This window comes from Hypanus sabinus, chromosome 7 (assembly GCF_030144855.1).
Source record: "Hypanus sabinus isolate sHypSab1 chromosome 7, sHypSab1.hap1, whole genome shotgun sequence".
In the NCBI taxonomy this organism is placed as follows: domain Eukaryota; kingdom Metazoa; phylum Chordata; class Chondrichthyes; order Myliobatiformes; family Dasyatidae; genus Hypanus; species Hypanus sabinus.
Genome location: NC_082712.1, coordinates 31,917,960 through 31,932,725, shown reverse-complemented (window position 1 = coordinate 31,932,725; position 14,766 = coordinate 31,917,960). Strand labels below are relative to the sequence as shown.

Sequence of the window (14,766 nt, the reverse complement as noted above, 5' to 3'; positions counted from 1 at the left end):
AGACACAGCCTCAGCTGTTTACTTTCCTGGTGATTCATTCCACAAGACTCTTTACGTAAGACACATTCTGTTATGTTTTGTAACTCCAACACAGAAACCTAATTGCAAGAAAAAGACAGGAGCCCAGCTCTTTGATTTGTTTTACTTTAAGTGAGGTCTGTACGTGTGATATGGTGGGGTGATGATGTATGCCATTCACATACTTATACATGTAACCCATAACAAATTATTTAAACAAACAATGCTTATTCAAATGAAATATTTACAGTATTATTCAAATATTAAATACACCACACTCCTCCCTACCTAGTTTTGAACTACATCTCAATATAGAACGCACTTCAACTATAAACACAGTATACTATGTACTACAACTACAGTACAGACATTCAGAGCTTAGTAAATTTTAAGTTGACCCACTCAGGCCTAAAGATTTAATTGATGTGGAGGATTGCTTACTCATGTTGGGTAGCGTCCTTCCTAATTGGGGTGGGGGGTGGTGACTGCTTGGCAGGAGAGACTTGTGGCTGTGAGACAGTCTCAGGTTCTGGGACCTCCTCCACGGTGGTTGTAGGAGTTGACTCTGGGCCTGCAGGAAGTGGTTCTGACAGCTCTGGATACCTTTCTTCTGGACATGTTGGCATCATAATCATGGCAAGCTTCACTGGAAAATGAGGATCATAATCTGTTAGTAATCCAATCACAAACAAGAGAAAATCTGAAGATGCTGGAAATCCAAGCCACACCCACAAAATGCTGGTGGAACTCATCAGCCCAGACAGTATCTGTGGAAAAAAGTACAGTCAACGTTTCAGACAGAAACCCTTCAGCAGGACTCTTCAGTTAGCTCCAGGCAGCCTTGTAGTACCTGATCCATAGCTTTCAGCCAAAATGCAGATGCCTATTATAGCAATAAAACCCATTCCGAGTGTTTTTGGTGAGAAACACTTTGGACTCTTCTTTCATCTTCATCTGTAGGCAGGCCTCAGCTAAGTCCACTTTGCTGAAGTGTTTTCCTCCAAAGTGTTTGCAAAGATATCCTCTATCCTGGGCAGAGGGTATTGATCTATGTTCAGTATTAGATTGATGGTGACCTTAACATCACCACAGATCATGACAGACACAGTCTTCTTTGCTACTGGGACCATTGGCATTGCACATGAGCACCACTCAATCCTGGAAAGAATTCCTTCAGCCTCCATGCAATCTAGCTCACTGGCTAGTTTATCACGGACATTATAAGTAACTAAACGGGCTTTGTAAAACTTGGGTGTGGCATTTCCATTTAATACAATTTTACCCTTGATATGTTTGAGATTTCCATTGTCATCCTTGAACATTGCAGTGGCATCGTCCAGTACCTTTCTTAATTCACTTTCAGTCGACTCTATTACAGGGATGTGGCATGCAAATGATGGATGGATCTCCAATTAAGTTGTGGTTGTCTCAGCTAGTCATGGCCCTACAATCCTGACCTTTCTGTTCCTACCACATACAAGTACAGTGATACTTGTTGTTTGTTGTATTTTACTGTGGTGAATGTCATTTCCACAGGAATTATCTTTTCTCCAGTGTAAAGAAAATCATGTCTGATGAATCTTATAGAATTTTTTGAAGATGTAACTAGTAGGGTGGATAGGGGAGAGCCAGTGGATGTGGTATATTTAGATTTTCAAAAGGCTTTTGACAAGGTCCCACACAGGAGATTAGTGTGCAAACTTAAAGCACATGGTATTGGGGGTATGGTATTGATGTGGATAGAGAATAGGTTGGCAGACAGGAAGCAAAGAGTGGGAGTAAACGGGACCTTTTCAGAATGGCAGGCAGTGACTAGTGGGGTACCGCAAGGCTCAATGCTGGGACCCCAGTTGTTTACTATATATATTAATGATTTAGACGAGGGAATTAAATGCAGCATCTCCAAGTTTGCGGATGACATGAAGCTGGGCGGTGGTGTTAGCTGTGAGGAGGATGCTAAGAGGATGCAGGGTGACTTGGATTGGTTAGGTGAGTGGGCAAATTCACGGCAGATGCAATTTAATGTGGATAAATGTGAGGTTATCCACTTTGGTTGAAGAACAGGAAAACAGATTATTATCTGAATGGCGGCTGATTAGGAAAAGGGGAGGTGCAACGAGACCTGGGTGTCATTGTACACCAGTCATTGAAGGTGGGCATGCAGGTACAGCAGGTGGTGAAAAAGGCAAATGGTATGTTGGCATTCATAGCAAAAGGATTTGAGTACAGGAGCAAGGAGGTTCTACTGCAGTTGTACAAGGCCTTGGTGAGACTGCACCTAGAGTATTGTGTGCAGTTTTAGTCCCCTAATCTGAGGAAAGACATTCTTGCCATAGAGGGAGTACAAACAAGGTTCACCAGATTGATTCCTGGGATGGCAGGACTTTCATATGAAGAAAGACTGGATCAACTAGACCAGGGGTCGGCAACGTTTACCACTGAAAGCCAATATGGACCCATTTCCCACAGAAAAGAAAACACTGGCAGCCACAAAACCCGTTTGACATTTAAAATGAAATAACACTGCATACAACGGTTTTTTTTGCCTTTATGCTATGTATAAACAAACTATAATGTGTTGCATTTATGCAATTGATGAACTCCTGCAGAGAAAACGAAATTACATTTCTGCATGCAACAAAAACATTTTGAACTCCGAAAAAAAGATGTTGGGTTGAAGGTTACTCCATAGTTAGCCTACCTTGGATTGAAGAATTAAAAGAAAGCGCGCACTGGCGGGTGTCAGGCATTGACAGTGGTGATGTATATTAATAGCGATAAAAAACATGTTGTAGCGGTGTAGCGCTACACGCAGTGCTAAAATAAAGACACTGCAGTCAAAGGTAACTTTATTAGAACTAAACAGCCTTGATTTAAAGTCTCCCTCAACCCGTCCCCGTGGGCGCGGATGCTCCAAAAGATACGTACTCACAAACCCCCGTAGGCTATCTCCCTTAGCCGGAACGGTGGCTAATTGTGAGCCGGTTCGGATGTGCCAGGAAAGGGGGTCTCCACAACGTTTTTAGATTGTACAAGATCACCATAATCTTCAAATTTCGAATTACATTTCAAAAACTAACAAACTACAGGGAGCCGCAGCACAGAGATCAAAGAGCCGCAGATTGCCGACCCCTGGACTAGGCTTATACTCACTAGAGTTTAGAAGACTGAGGGGGGGTCTTATTGAAACGTATAAAATTCTAAAGGGATTGGACAGGCTAGATGCAGGAAGATTGTTTCCGATGTTGGGCAAGTCCAGAACGAGGGGTCACAGTTTAAGGATAAAGGGGAAGCCTTATAGGACCGAGATGAGGAAAATCTTCTTCACACAGAGAGTGGTGAATCTGTGGAATTCTCTGCCACAGAAAACAGCTGAGGTCAGTTCATTGGCTATATTTAAGAGGAAGTTAGATATGGCCCCGGTGGCTAAAGGGATCGGGGGTATGGAGAGAAAGCAGGTACAGGGTTCTGAGTTGGATGATCAGCCATGATCATACTGAATGGCGGTGCAGGTTTGAAGGGCCGAATGGCCTACTCCTGCACCTATTTTCTATGTTTCTAAGTTCTTAGATGGATATCTCCAGGCTTCAGTTCAGTATCTTTGAAATGTCATTCAAATTCATTTTTTGAAATAAATGAAACCATCAAGCCAGAGTCCAATTCCATTTTAATTAATTTGCATTTCACCTCTGGTATAAGCCATATTGCTTGTGTATTGTTAGTTTTCAAATTGTAAATATTAAGGCTACACAGACTTATAACACTCTCATCATTAACAGATTTTTCATCAATAGAATGCAGATTGGTGCTCTTTTTGAAACTGAAATTTGACTTTTTAGCGTTTTCTCTTCCCTGTGCAGTCCATTTATTTTTGTTGGCAGACATACTGTTTGTATGCATCCTACTTTGTGACATTTTCTGCAAATTTTGGCTTTGAATCTGCATTGATTTAGTGTATGTGAGCCCCTGCCTCAACAGCAGCACAATTTGTTTTGCTAGGCAGATTTCTGTTTAGCCGTTGCAATTTTGTTCATACTTCTTGATTGCAACTCAATTGCATCTCTGTTCTTTCCATTGATACGACTATTTCAACTGTTCTTTTAAATGTAGGTTGTGCTCCAGGTAAGAGGTGTTTTTCAGTGCTTTCTTGTAAGATTCCACAAATTAAGCAATCTCTTAGTACATCATTAAGCCCATCACAGAACTAACAATGCTCAGACAGCTTCTTTAGTTCAGCCACATACACTGCAATGGACTCCCTTTCCTTTTGATTCTGCTTATGAAACCTAAAGTGTTCTGTAATCATCAATGGTTTTGCTTCTAAATGTTCCTGCATTACTTTCACGATATCAGTAAAGCTCGCTTTGACTGGTTTGGTTGGAGCAGTCAAACTTCTAAGAAAACTGCATACAGTTAAACCCAATGCACTCAGCAAAACTGGTACTTGCTCCTCGTTGGCTTTGCTTTAAAATACGGCTACATTAGCTCAGCGTACATATTCAAATGATCTCTGGTGCAATTGAAGGTGTCAATCTTTCTGCTCAGTTTAAAAAATTTATTATGATTATCATTTGGTTCTTACTACTTATGAACATGTGAATTTGTATGTTTTCTGTCTCTTTAAAAACTCGACCATGTTTGTCATTTCAAAAGAACCCAAGCTGCGCTGATTTTTTCACCTGACCATTTCTCGCTGTGCTTCTTTTTTACCTGAAACATCTCACTGCACTTCAACAGGTAGGGTTTGCTTCAAGCTTCTTTGTCACCACTGTTACGTTTTATAACTCCAAAGCATAAATCTGATTGCAAGAGAAATATGGGTGTCTAGGAGAATGGGTCTTGGTTTCATTTTTCTTTTAGCGAGGCACGCATGCGCAACATTGTGGCGTGATGACATGTGCCATTCATGTACTTTTACATATAACCTTTAATAAATTATTTAAACAACTAATGAATGCTTACTCAAAATATATATTTATAATTTTACTCAAATATTACTGAACTATTAAATACACAACACATCCTACCAGAGCTTTTTCTTTTTTGACTCAGTTCCTAATTTTAATGACTATGTTATGGTATTTAAAGTTTTCACTATCTGCTTAGTTTGTCAATGCAATCCAAGACCTTGAAAATTGTATATAGATCACTGGAAAACTAGTTATCAAAAAGTAAGCATTCATAAACTTTACTGAAGTTCCTGAAGTTCAAAATGTTTTCATTGTTTGCCTCTATAACCCAAAGGTGTCAATAATATCTTATCTGTGATAAGAAGACTGGACCTTAATGCATGAAAAATTGGAATTTGCTTAAAGCTATGTACAGCTGTATTTATATCCTTCTATCTGTAACGAGCTGATTCCAGATAATAATTTTTTTGGTTTGTGATAATTATGGTTGAGGGTAGAGAAGCATTCTTAGTGGCAATTCCTCTCGACATAATCTTGCTTTCTTTCTTATTCCACTCAATCTTTGGATCTGTCAGAGGTAATGTAGAATGTTTATTTATTCAGTGCAGACTAATTTTAGTTCAGCACAGAATCTGCTATCACTGCGTCAATCTTTATGATGTTTGCTATGGTGATGCCTTAGTTTGAAACTGGCTTCAAATCCAGAATGCCTTGCATTTTTCCATTGCCCTTTTCAACTTTGCTTCCGTCCTTACCAGTAGGATGCAATCCTTTGAGATGATTAACGTCTTTCACTTTTGTATCACTATGTAATAAAATATGACTCTAGAAGCATACTCATTCATTAAATTTTTATCAAGAATACTAATTTCAGTGAGCAGATAGATTTTCTGTGAGGTGTCTTTTTTATTTATCTTTTTATGGAACATGGGCATCATTGATAACGAAATAAGTATTTTGTCCATCCCTAATCACCTTAAACTAAGGTTATTATTGTAGGCCAAACACATTGATAGGAATGGGGTCACTTACAGACTCTTACAGGGTAAGAATGTCTTCTTTCAGAAGGACATCATTCATTCAGAAGGGTGTTTGTGACAATCCTAGATGCTTCATATTTTGAGACTACCTTTTCTTGAAATTATTTGAATGTAAATTTCCCAACTGTCTTTTAAATTTTTGCTGCTGGGTCAATGGATCTGAAATCTGGCTGATAATGCAGTAAAGCACCACTCTGCTACCATACCCACACTGTTGTAAGAATAGCCAAACTTAATTCATTTTCTGATAATTCTGATGATACTTTAACTTAAATACTTTATTTCTGACATCGTCCCTCATTTTGCTTTCTGTACAGTGAGACTCTGCACAGATTAAGGGCATAACGATAAATCATGCCTTTGAAAGCTAAGTTGAAAGTAAATGGATGCAAGACAGTAGTTTTAATTTGTTCTGGTCATTACGGATACCTCAATGGGAAATCAGAAATACAGCTATTTTCTAATTTTTGAAAGCACCAACCCCAGTTTTAACAAGACACAAGTGAATTCTTTGATTTATCAGTGGAATTTTATTTTTCTTCCCTACCAGACAAATGAATTTGGTCTGTCTGAAGATAATTGCCAAACTTCTGCTGTAGAATCGTAATCCCTTTGGAACTCCACAAACATGTTTCACATAGCCCAAGTGAACTTAAAGCCTATACATGGAGAGTTTCATCTATCAACTCAAGTTATAAGTTCCTGAAACAAATCCATAAATCATAAGCTCAAAATCCAATCCACTGTCCCTTCTCTAAAACAGAAACTAAAATATTTTTAGTGCATTTTTCTAAAGTGTTTCCTCAGAATTGTGTATGGATGCAGGTAAATATTAACATACTGCAATTTCAACACCGTAATGATAAATGATTACCATAATTGTATCCATGTGGATGTCAAAATCAGTGGACTGATCTGATGTATTTTACTTGTATTTTTTATTATAGGTTATGGTAATTATTTATGCTTTGCAAAAGCAGCAAATTTAATGACGTCTGTCACTTATAATTGACCTGATTCTGATTCATCCCAAATCTGATTTAAAATTATGCCAGAGCTCCCCTGTGGAGAGGTCATTTCTAAGAAAGTCGTTTCCCACAGTACACTGCACCATTAATTTTATTTTGAGTGTAGACTAGCGATATTGAAGCTTCCTACTATTGCTTCCCATTTGTGAGCTGGGAGCAAGCACTGTTTGTAAATGTGTAAAATAAAACAATCAAATGTAGTTTTTCCATTTGTAACTTGAGGGATTTTTTTTTTCTGCAGTCCTTTTCCTGAGAAGCAGCTGATAGTTTATAGAAAAGTGACTTTCAAATTAGAGTTGGGTGCATACTTAAACTGAGATGTATGCTGAGGCAAGAAAACAGAGTAATGAAGGAACTCAGGGATCAAACAGCATCTGTGGGAGGGGAAGGAGTTTATGACAATGTGGCCCAAGGTGTGCCTGTTCAGGTTTGACCCAAGACATCCACAATTCCTTTTCCCTTGTGGATGCTACTCAACCCGCTGAGTCCTTCCAGCAGTTTACTTATTGGTCCAGATTCTGGAATCTTCAGTGCCTTGTGTCAACGTTTGCTGAAGATTGAGCAGATAACAGGAATGCGTGCGGCTGTTGTGAAGAGTCAGCACAGGCTGAGTGGTACTACAATGATACTGCCCCAAAACCACATTATTTACTCTCTTGGTTTCTTATACTTGTTAAATCAGCAGTACCAATTGGCAAGAGGACGGAGATCAGCGAGGCTGCATCAGCAATAATTTTGCAATGTTCAGCTTGTCCATTTACGGTCTTCTACATTGCCAAATGTCTCTGAGAACATAATACGATAGAACAAATGTTGGAAATACTTGGCAGCTTAGGTTGCTCAGAGGTAAAAAAAAATAGTAGCTACCAAAAAATTGGCTCTGTGTGGGTGTGTGTGTGTGTGTGTGTGTGTGTGTGTGTGTGTGTGTGTGTGCGCGCGCGCCCTTAACTCCTGGTGGAGTCGTCGGGGCACCGTCATGACAAGCTTTTTGCGCCAGCCTTTTTGGTGATTGCTCATTGTACAGCATGTCTTGGGCACCTGAAACATGGCGGAGCCCATCCTTCTCCAGGTTTTTGGAGCCGGCTGGATTCGAACTTGGGAGCCACCACTCCGAAGTCAGGCACTAATGCCACTACACCATCAGCCGGCCAATAATCAGCAGCTTGGAGTGGAATTTACATACATTGGGAAGATTAAGGTCACAGTCAAATTAGTCCTGCATTTCCATTCTAGTCTGGGGTTTAATATCTGTTTGAAAATATATTTCCCAATTTTGGATGAGTGGATTATAACCATATAACAATATAACAATCACAGCACGGAAACAGGCCATCTCGGCCCTCCTAGTCCGTGCTGAACTCTTAATCTCACCTAGTCCCACCTACCCGCACTCAGCCCATAACCCTCCACTCCTTTCCTGTCCATATACCTATCCAATTTTACCTTAAATGACACAACTGAACTGGCCTCTACTACTTCTACAGGAAGCTCATTCCACACAGCTATCACTCTTTGAGTAAAGAAATACCCCCTCGTGTTTCCCTTAAACTTCTGCCCCCTAACTCTCAAATCATGTCCTCTTGTTTGAATCTCCCCTACTCTCAATGGAAACAGCCTATTCACGTCAACTCTATCTATCCCTCTCAAAATTTTAAATACCTCGATCAAATCCCCCCCTCAACCTTCTACGCTCCAATGAATAGAGACCTAACTTGTTCAACCTAGTTGTCCAACTTGATTGGCAAAGGGATTTTACTACCAGTGGATCTCACAGGAGTAATTCTCTGGAAATGGGGAAGAGAGTAATAATTTGGTCAGCTCTAATTGGTGACACAGGTATAAAGGTGGGAATATTTTCCTTCAGAACATTCTAAGTATCCTTAGGCTGGAAAGAAGGAAAATCAGATAGACTCACTATCTACTGACCCACAGTAGTTAATCCTCTTATTGGGAAGTTCAGCTTTAATACCATTATGAATGAGTATTTCACCAGTGCTCACTGCCGCACTGTGATACGAGTAAGTTCACAGATAGCAACTTCAGGTGAACCACATCACGCCTGAAAAGAGTTGACAGAGGATAAGTATTTTTTCCTTTTATCCCAGTGATTGGCTTGTGCTTCACCGATTGGGGATTTTTAAGTTGCGTGAATAATTTTATATTATCAGTCTATTCTTCCATTGAAGTAGTTGTGCTGACACGAGAGACTGCCACCCTACTGCTGACATTTTCTTTCCTAATTATTATTATCATTGCTAAACAATAGTACAACTGGGGAGATTTTTTTAAACTTGGTAGTAATTCTTACACAGGTTAAAGAACTAAATTTTCCAATAATGCTGAAAGAAAAATTCTGCTGTGTGCTTTGAATCTGCAGGTAACGCCTGGAAGCAAGGCCTCGCTGGCTAACCTTTCCCCAGGTGATGTCATCCTGGCCATTGACGGTGTCAGTACGGACAACATGGCACATGTCGATGCTCAGAATAGGATCAAGGCTGCCTCCAGTAAATTAAGTCTGAAGATTGACCGGTTGGTATAGCTGTAGAAAATATGGCATCCTTCAGAAATCTCAAAATGTTTTGACCATAGCAAAGAAATGAGGAAGCTGCATTGGGCATTTTAAGTAAATTGTTTACATTTTAAGAGGAGGTGTGGAGGAATTTCTTCTTCCCAAGCACTCTGCCTCTTTAGAACTTCTTACTGGAGACACTTATTTATATGCAAGTTGGTTAATATATTTAAGCATGAGGTAAATGGATTGAGAGGGATTAAGTTAGGGAAGTAAAAAAAAAGTAGATGTTGGAAAACTGATATAAGAACTGAAAATATTGGAAATACCGATCATGTTAGGCAGCATCATTGGAAAGGGAAACAAAGATAATGTTGAGATCAAGGATCACTGTTCAAAACTAAGTGTATTGTTTAAGAGTTGGGGATGAGGCAGAGTAGTGAGTTTGAGGCCAGTCATCCAATTGGCTATGATTTTATTGAATAGTGGAGCAAATTCAGGGAGCCAAATGGCCTACATCTGCTTCTATTCTTTATTCATCTGAAGCAGTTTGGAATTACAGGTCTTACCCAACCTTACTCTTGCCAAAATTACTTACAGCCTATACATGCAAACAAGCATTTGGTAAACTGGCGGGGATAGATTTGCCAGTTGTGGGGCTGCAAGTATCTTCTGCCATGTGGAAACTCGGACTGCGGCTGCATTCCTGCTTGCGAACTGTTGGGGTGATAGACAGGTCACAGGAACAGAACCCCACCGTAATCTGGGATGGACCTGTATGTCAAATAAATGAATGAAACATCACACAGCAAAGAATTCCACCATTTTGTCTACTTTTATCCTAGACCTGAAACCAGACTTTGGTCTCCACAAGTCACTGAAGGTGGCAAGACAAATCCTTTCAAGATTAATTTGGAGGCTGAACCACAGGTAGTTAATGCCATATGATAATTCCGGTGTTTTTATTGCTTAACTAGTTATCATTATGAAGCGTATGAACATTTGGATGATTACCAGAGCTCTTGGTAAACATGCTTAAAGCAGAAGTTCTTCACAAGCAATTGCAATGATATGAATTGCTGAGGAAGTCACTGGATATACTCATCCTAAATTCTTACCATTTGGCTGGTTCACAGTTTTAAAAATATTAATAGGTACAGCATTGAATGAAAACCCAGACAGCTTTGTAGCAAATGTGAAATAATAAGATCATTGCCAATCCTTAGAGTTAACTAGCTTTGATGTACCGAAGATTATTTGCAAGAAGATAAATCTGGGAGAAAACAGTGCGTGATAAGGATCGGTGAAGCTATCCACTTTCAACAAAAACTAAGGAAACATGTGGTTTTTGCATTTGGCATTTTTAAGAAGTAATTAGTTGTAGATAATAAAATATAGAATAGCACCTTCAACCCACTGACCATGATGCCAAACTGATCTACTGTTGTCCCTTCTGCCTGTACATACCCTGTTATTCCCTGCCTGTTCATGTGCCAATCTAATTGCCTCTTATTTATCACTATCGTATCTGCTTCTATCATCTCCCCGGCAGCCCCTTCCAGACACCACTTTTTGCACATCTCCTATATACTTCTCTCTCTCACTTATCCCTGTGCCCTCTCATATATGACGTTTCCATGCTGGGGATAAAAGACTCTGGCTATCTCAATTTTTATGCCTCCCATAATTTTATGCATTTGTATCAGATCACACCTCAAGTGATCCAACAAAACCATCCCAAGTTCTCCTTAAAACTTAACACTCCAATCCAGACATCATCCTAATAAATCTGTTCTGCACCCTCTCTAAAGCCACCTTATTAAGATTGAAACTAAAAAGAAAAAAATCATAAACTCACTTTTAGCAATTAATAATTTATATCATTTGAAAATTCCATGGCATTTTAAAATAATTGTTTTAAGAAAGTTAAAATCCTTTAGGATGGCTCATCAGTAATTATTTTTCAGGGATGCTGTTAAATTGACCTGCACAATATTCATCAAGGCACAATGTTTCTGAAGGCAAGTATAGTGCATGAAAGGTTGAAGTTCATATGAAACCAGAGTGCCCACTGATTGTTTCCACAAAGACTGCAAGACCACATTCTGTAGAGAAACTGACAGCATTTTCTTGATTCCCCTGTTTAACTGCAAAAGCATATGCCAGAAGATCTGTTAGTTTTATAATGCAGGGTAATGATGGAGGTATATGCTCTGGGTTTTAGCTCAGCCTTGTACTTAACATTGAGTTAGAGTTAAACTTCATGTAATGGAGTATTCTTGGTGAGAAGGAGTCTCGCCTGCTCACTTTTGCTGCTAGCTTCAATCACAATTAAAATGGTAGAGATATAAGGAAAGATATTATTTGATTAGAATTCAATTTTACATTATCCACAAGATTGAACTGTAGAAATGTGCAACTGCATTGGTGGAGAGTAGGTATCAGTTATTACTAATAATTAAGATAACATATCTGTGACTATGCTGTAAAGTTACCCATATCACTCTCTGCTTTAAAAAGTAGTTTATCTCAAAATGTATGGAGCGTGGATCCGATATTTTACTTCCAGCTATAAAAGTAGTTTATTTGAAAATGGATAAAGTGTAGTTCCAAGATCCAAGATATTTTATTTCCATAAAATTATTGAGGGATGGATATTTTTAGTACTTTACAAGAACTAATAGGCCAGAAGTTACTGTCAGTGATAATAGCAGATGAAAGCTTTATATGTTGTTATATTTCTTTTTCCAATTTGAAAAGTTACTATTTGCCTATTTTAAACATATTGGCCCTTCTTCTAAAATAACATACAGGGAAGTATCTTGTGGACACATTGGGTGTTCATCTGCTAACTCTGCCAACAGTAAGTTCTCGGCTCATGATTTGGTACAAGTTCAAGAGCTGGATGAACTATCTGTCTGCTGGTCTGCTTTCTCCGTTGCATTGTGTTGTGTGTACAAAGTGTTGTTAACTGGAGGGGCTGTTAAAAAAGTAATCAATTTGAAAGGCATAATTGTGCTTAGTTTCCAATTTTCCTTTTGTAATTCTGGAGAAACTTAGAAAGCATTGCTACAATTTGAAAATATACTTTGTCAAAAGTTGCTTTGGAAAATGTGATATGGAGAGAAAAATGAAGACTTTCAAGCCCGTCTTAAAACTTCAGAGAAAGAAGATGCAGAATACAGAAATGCCTAGCTACCGATTTTTGGAAGAAACTGCTGGGAGATCGTGGCCTTTAGTGCACATCCCAGCAAAATCAATGGGCTGAATGGCTTAATTCTACAAAGAAGTTTGGGATTGGATGATATGTAGCCTAGAATATACACTCCTAGGTAGTATTGACTTCTCCTCAGAGTCATACAAACCCTTGCGTCCAAATTGGGAAAACCTTTCAAAATTCTTTATTGTATTTGAGTCAATCAAATAAATTTCAGGACATTGTAGTATCTCATTATTGCCACTAATCTCAATTATTTTGCTATTTCTTACATGGGGAATTCATCCTTACTTCATGTTGTGTTTGAGAAAAAAAACATGGAATTTAATATAAATCTTTGCTTTCACATACTCAAGCTATCTACTTCTCAATCCCTCTCCATTTTCCTTGCCTTGTATAAATCTTCAACAGTTCTCTTCTTATTAACATATAATTCTCTCCAGATTGAAGTGAACCTGCTACATATGAGCTAAAAGTAGAATGCACTTATATCATCAAATAAATATGAACATGTTAATTTAACTAAAAATGGAGGACCAGTTTCCCCATGTACACTTAACTTTACCTTGCCACCACTTCGCTTAACCTATTATCTCCAAAATTGTCTGTTTACTTGAAATCCAATGGTGGATGAGTGATGATGCCTATCCACAAAATATTGGGAAGTCTAAAGCCGTTATATTTCATGCCACAAATACTGTTTCTCAGCCATGAAATCCATCTGACTCAGCACCACCTTCCCACACTGCTCCTGTATCTTCCAGAAGATATATCTAACCAATATATTGATCTCTAATTTGCCTGTTTTTATTCTTGGAGATAAATGATATCTTAATTTTTCACTCAGTGGTTACTTTATTCCATACCTCCTGTACCTAATAGAGTGGCTACTGAGTGTATGCTTGTAGTCTTCTGCTTCTGTAGCAGAAGGTTCAACATGTTGTGCATTCAGAGATGCTCTTCTGCACATTACTGTTGCAATGCATGATTACTTGAGTTGGTCGCCTTCCTGTCGGCTTGAACTAGTCTGTCCATTGTCCTCTGACCTCTCTCATTAACAAGGCATTTTCACCTACAAAACTGCCACTCTCTGGAATGTTTTATTGTGTCCTGCACCATTCCCTGTAAACTCTAGAGATCATTGTCAATCTCTTGAGATCAGCAGCTTCTGAGTTAGCCAAACCACCCCACTGGCACCAACAGTCATTCCATGGTCAGTCACTTAGATCTCATTTCTTCCCCATTCTGATGTTTGGTCTGAACAACAACTGAACCTCTTCACCATGTCTGCATGTTTTTATGCACTGAGTTGCTGCCACATTATTGGCTGATTGTACCGTGGGGAGCATTCTGACAGGCTGCATCACCGTCTGGTATGGAGGGGCTACTAAACAGGACCAAAAGAAGCTGCAGAGGGTTGCGAATTTAATCAGCTCCATCTTGAATACTGGCCTACAAAGTACCCAGGACATCTTCAGGGAACAGTGTCTCAGAAAGGCAGTGTCCATTGTTAAAGACCTCTCACACCCATGGCATGCCCTTTTCTCACTGTTACCATCAGGTAGGAGATACAGAAGCCTGCAGGCATACACTCAGCGATTCAGGAACAGCTTCTTCCCCTCCGCCATCCGATTCTTAAATGGACATTGAACCCTTGAACACTACCTCACTTTTTAATATACATTATTTCTGTTTTTTGCACTATTTTAATCTATTCAATATACACACACTGTAATTGATTTATTTATTTTCTTTTATAACATGTATTGCATTGAACTGCTGCTGTTAAGTTAGCAAATTTCATGAAAGATGCCAGTGATAATAAACCTGATTCTGATTAGATATTTGAAATTCGGGAGCAGGTGTATGTAAAACAACTGGCCACTAAGTGTAAATCTGAACTCTACCTTCTGAATTTGTGCATTGAGAAGTTGATGTTGATGCCCCCATGGGAATTAAGGGTTGTGGGGAGAAGGAAGGAGAATGGGATTGAAATAAATTCAGCCATGATTGAATGACAGAACAGACTCAATGGGTTCAAAGG

The 14,766-nt window shown here is 39.0% G+C and overlaps 1 protein-coding gene across 1 annotated transcript in view; it reads left to right on the top strand.

Annotated features, from left to right (window-relative positions):
- The window catches only part of LOC132396654 (PDZ and LIM domain protein 3-like), a 63,135-nt gene that overhangs the window by 24,509 nt on the left and 23,860 nt on the right, over window positions 1-14,766 (top strand). The window contains exons 2-3 of the mRNA XM_059974388.1: window positions 9,374-9,525; window positions 10,351-10,435. Of these exons, the coding sequence (XP_059830371.1) occupies window positions 9,374-9,525; window positions 10,351-10,435 (237 nt within the window). The remainder of the gene's footprint in view (window positions 1-9,373; window positions 9,526-10,350; window positions 10,436-14,766) is intronic.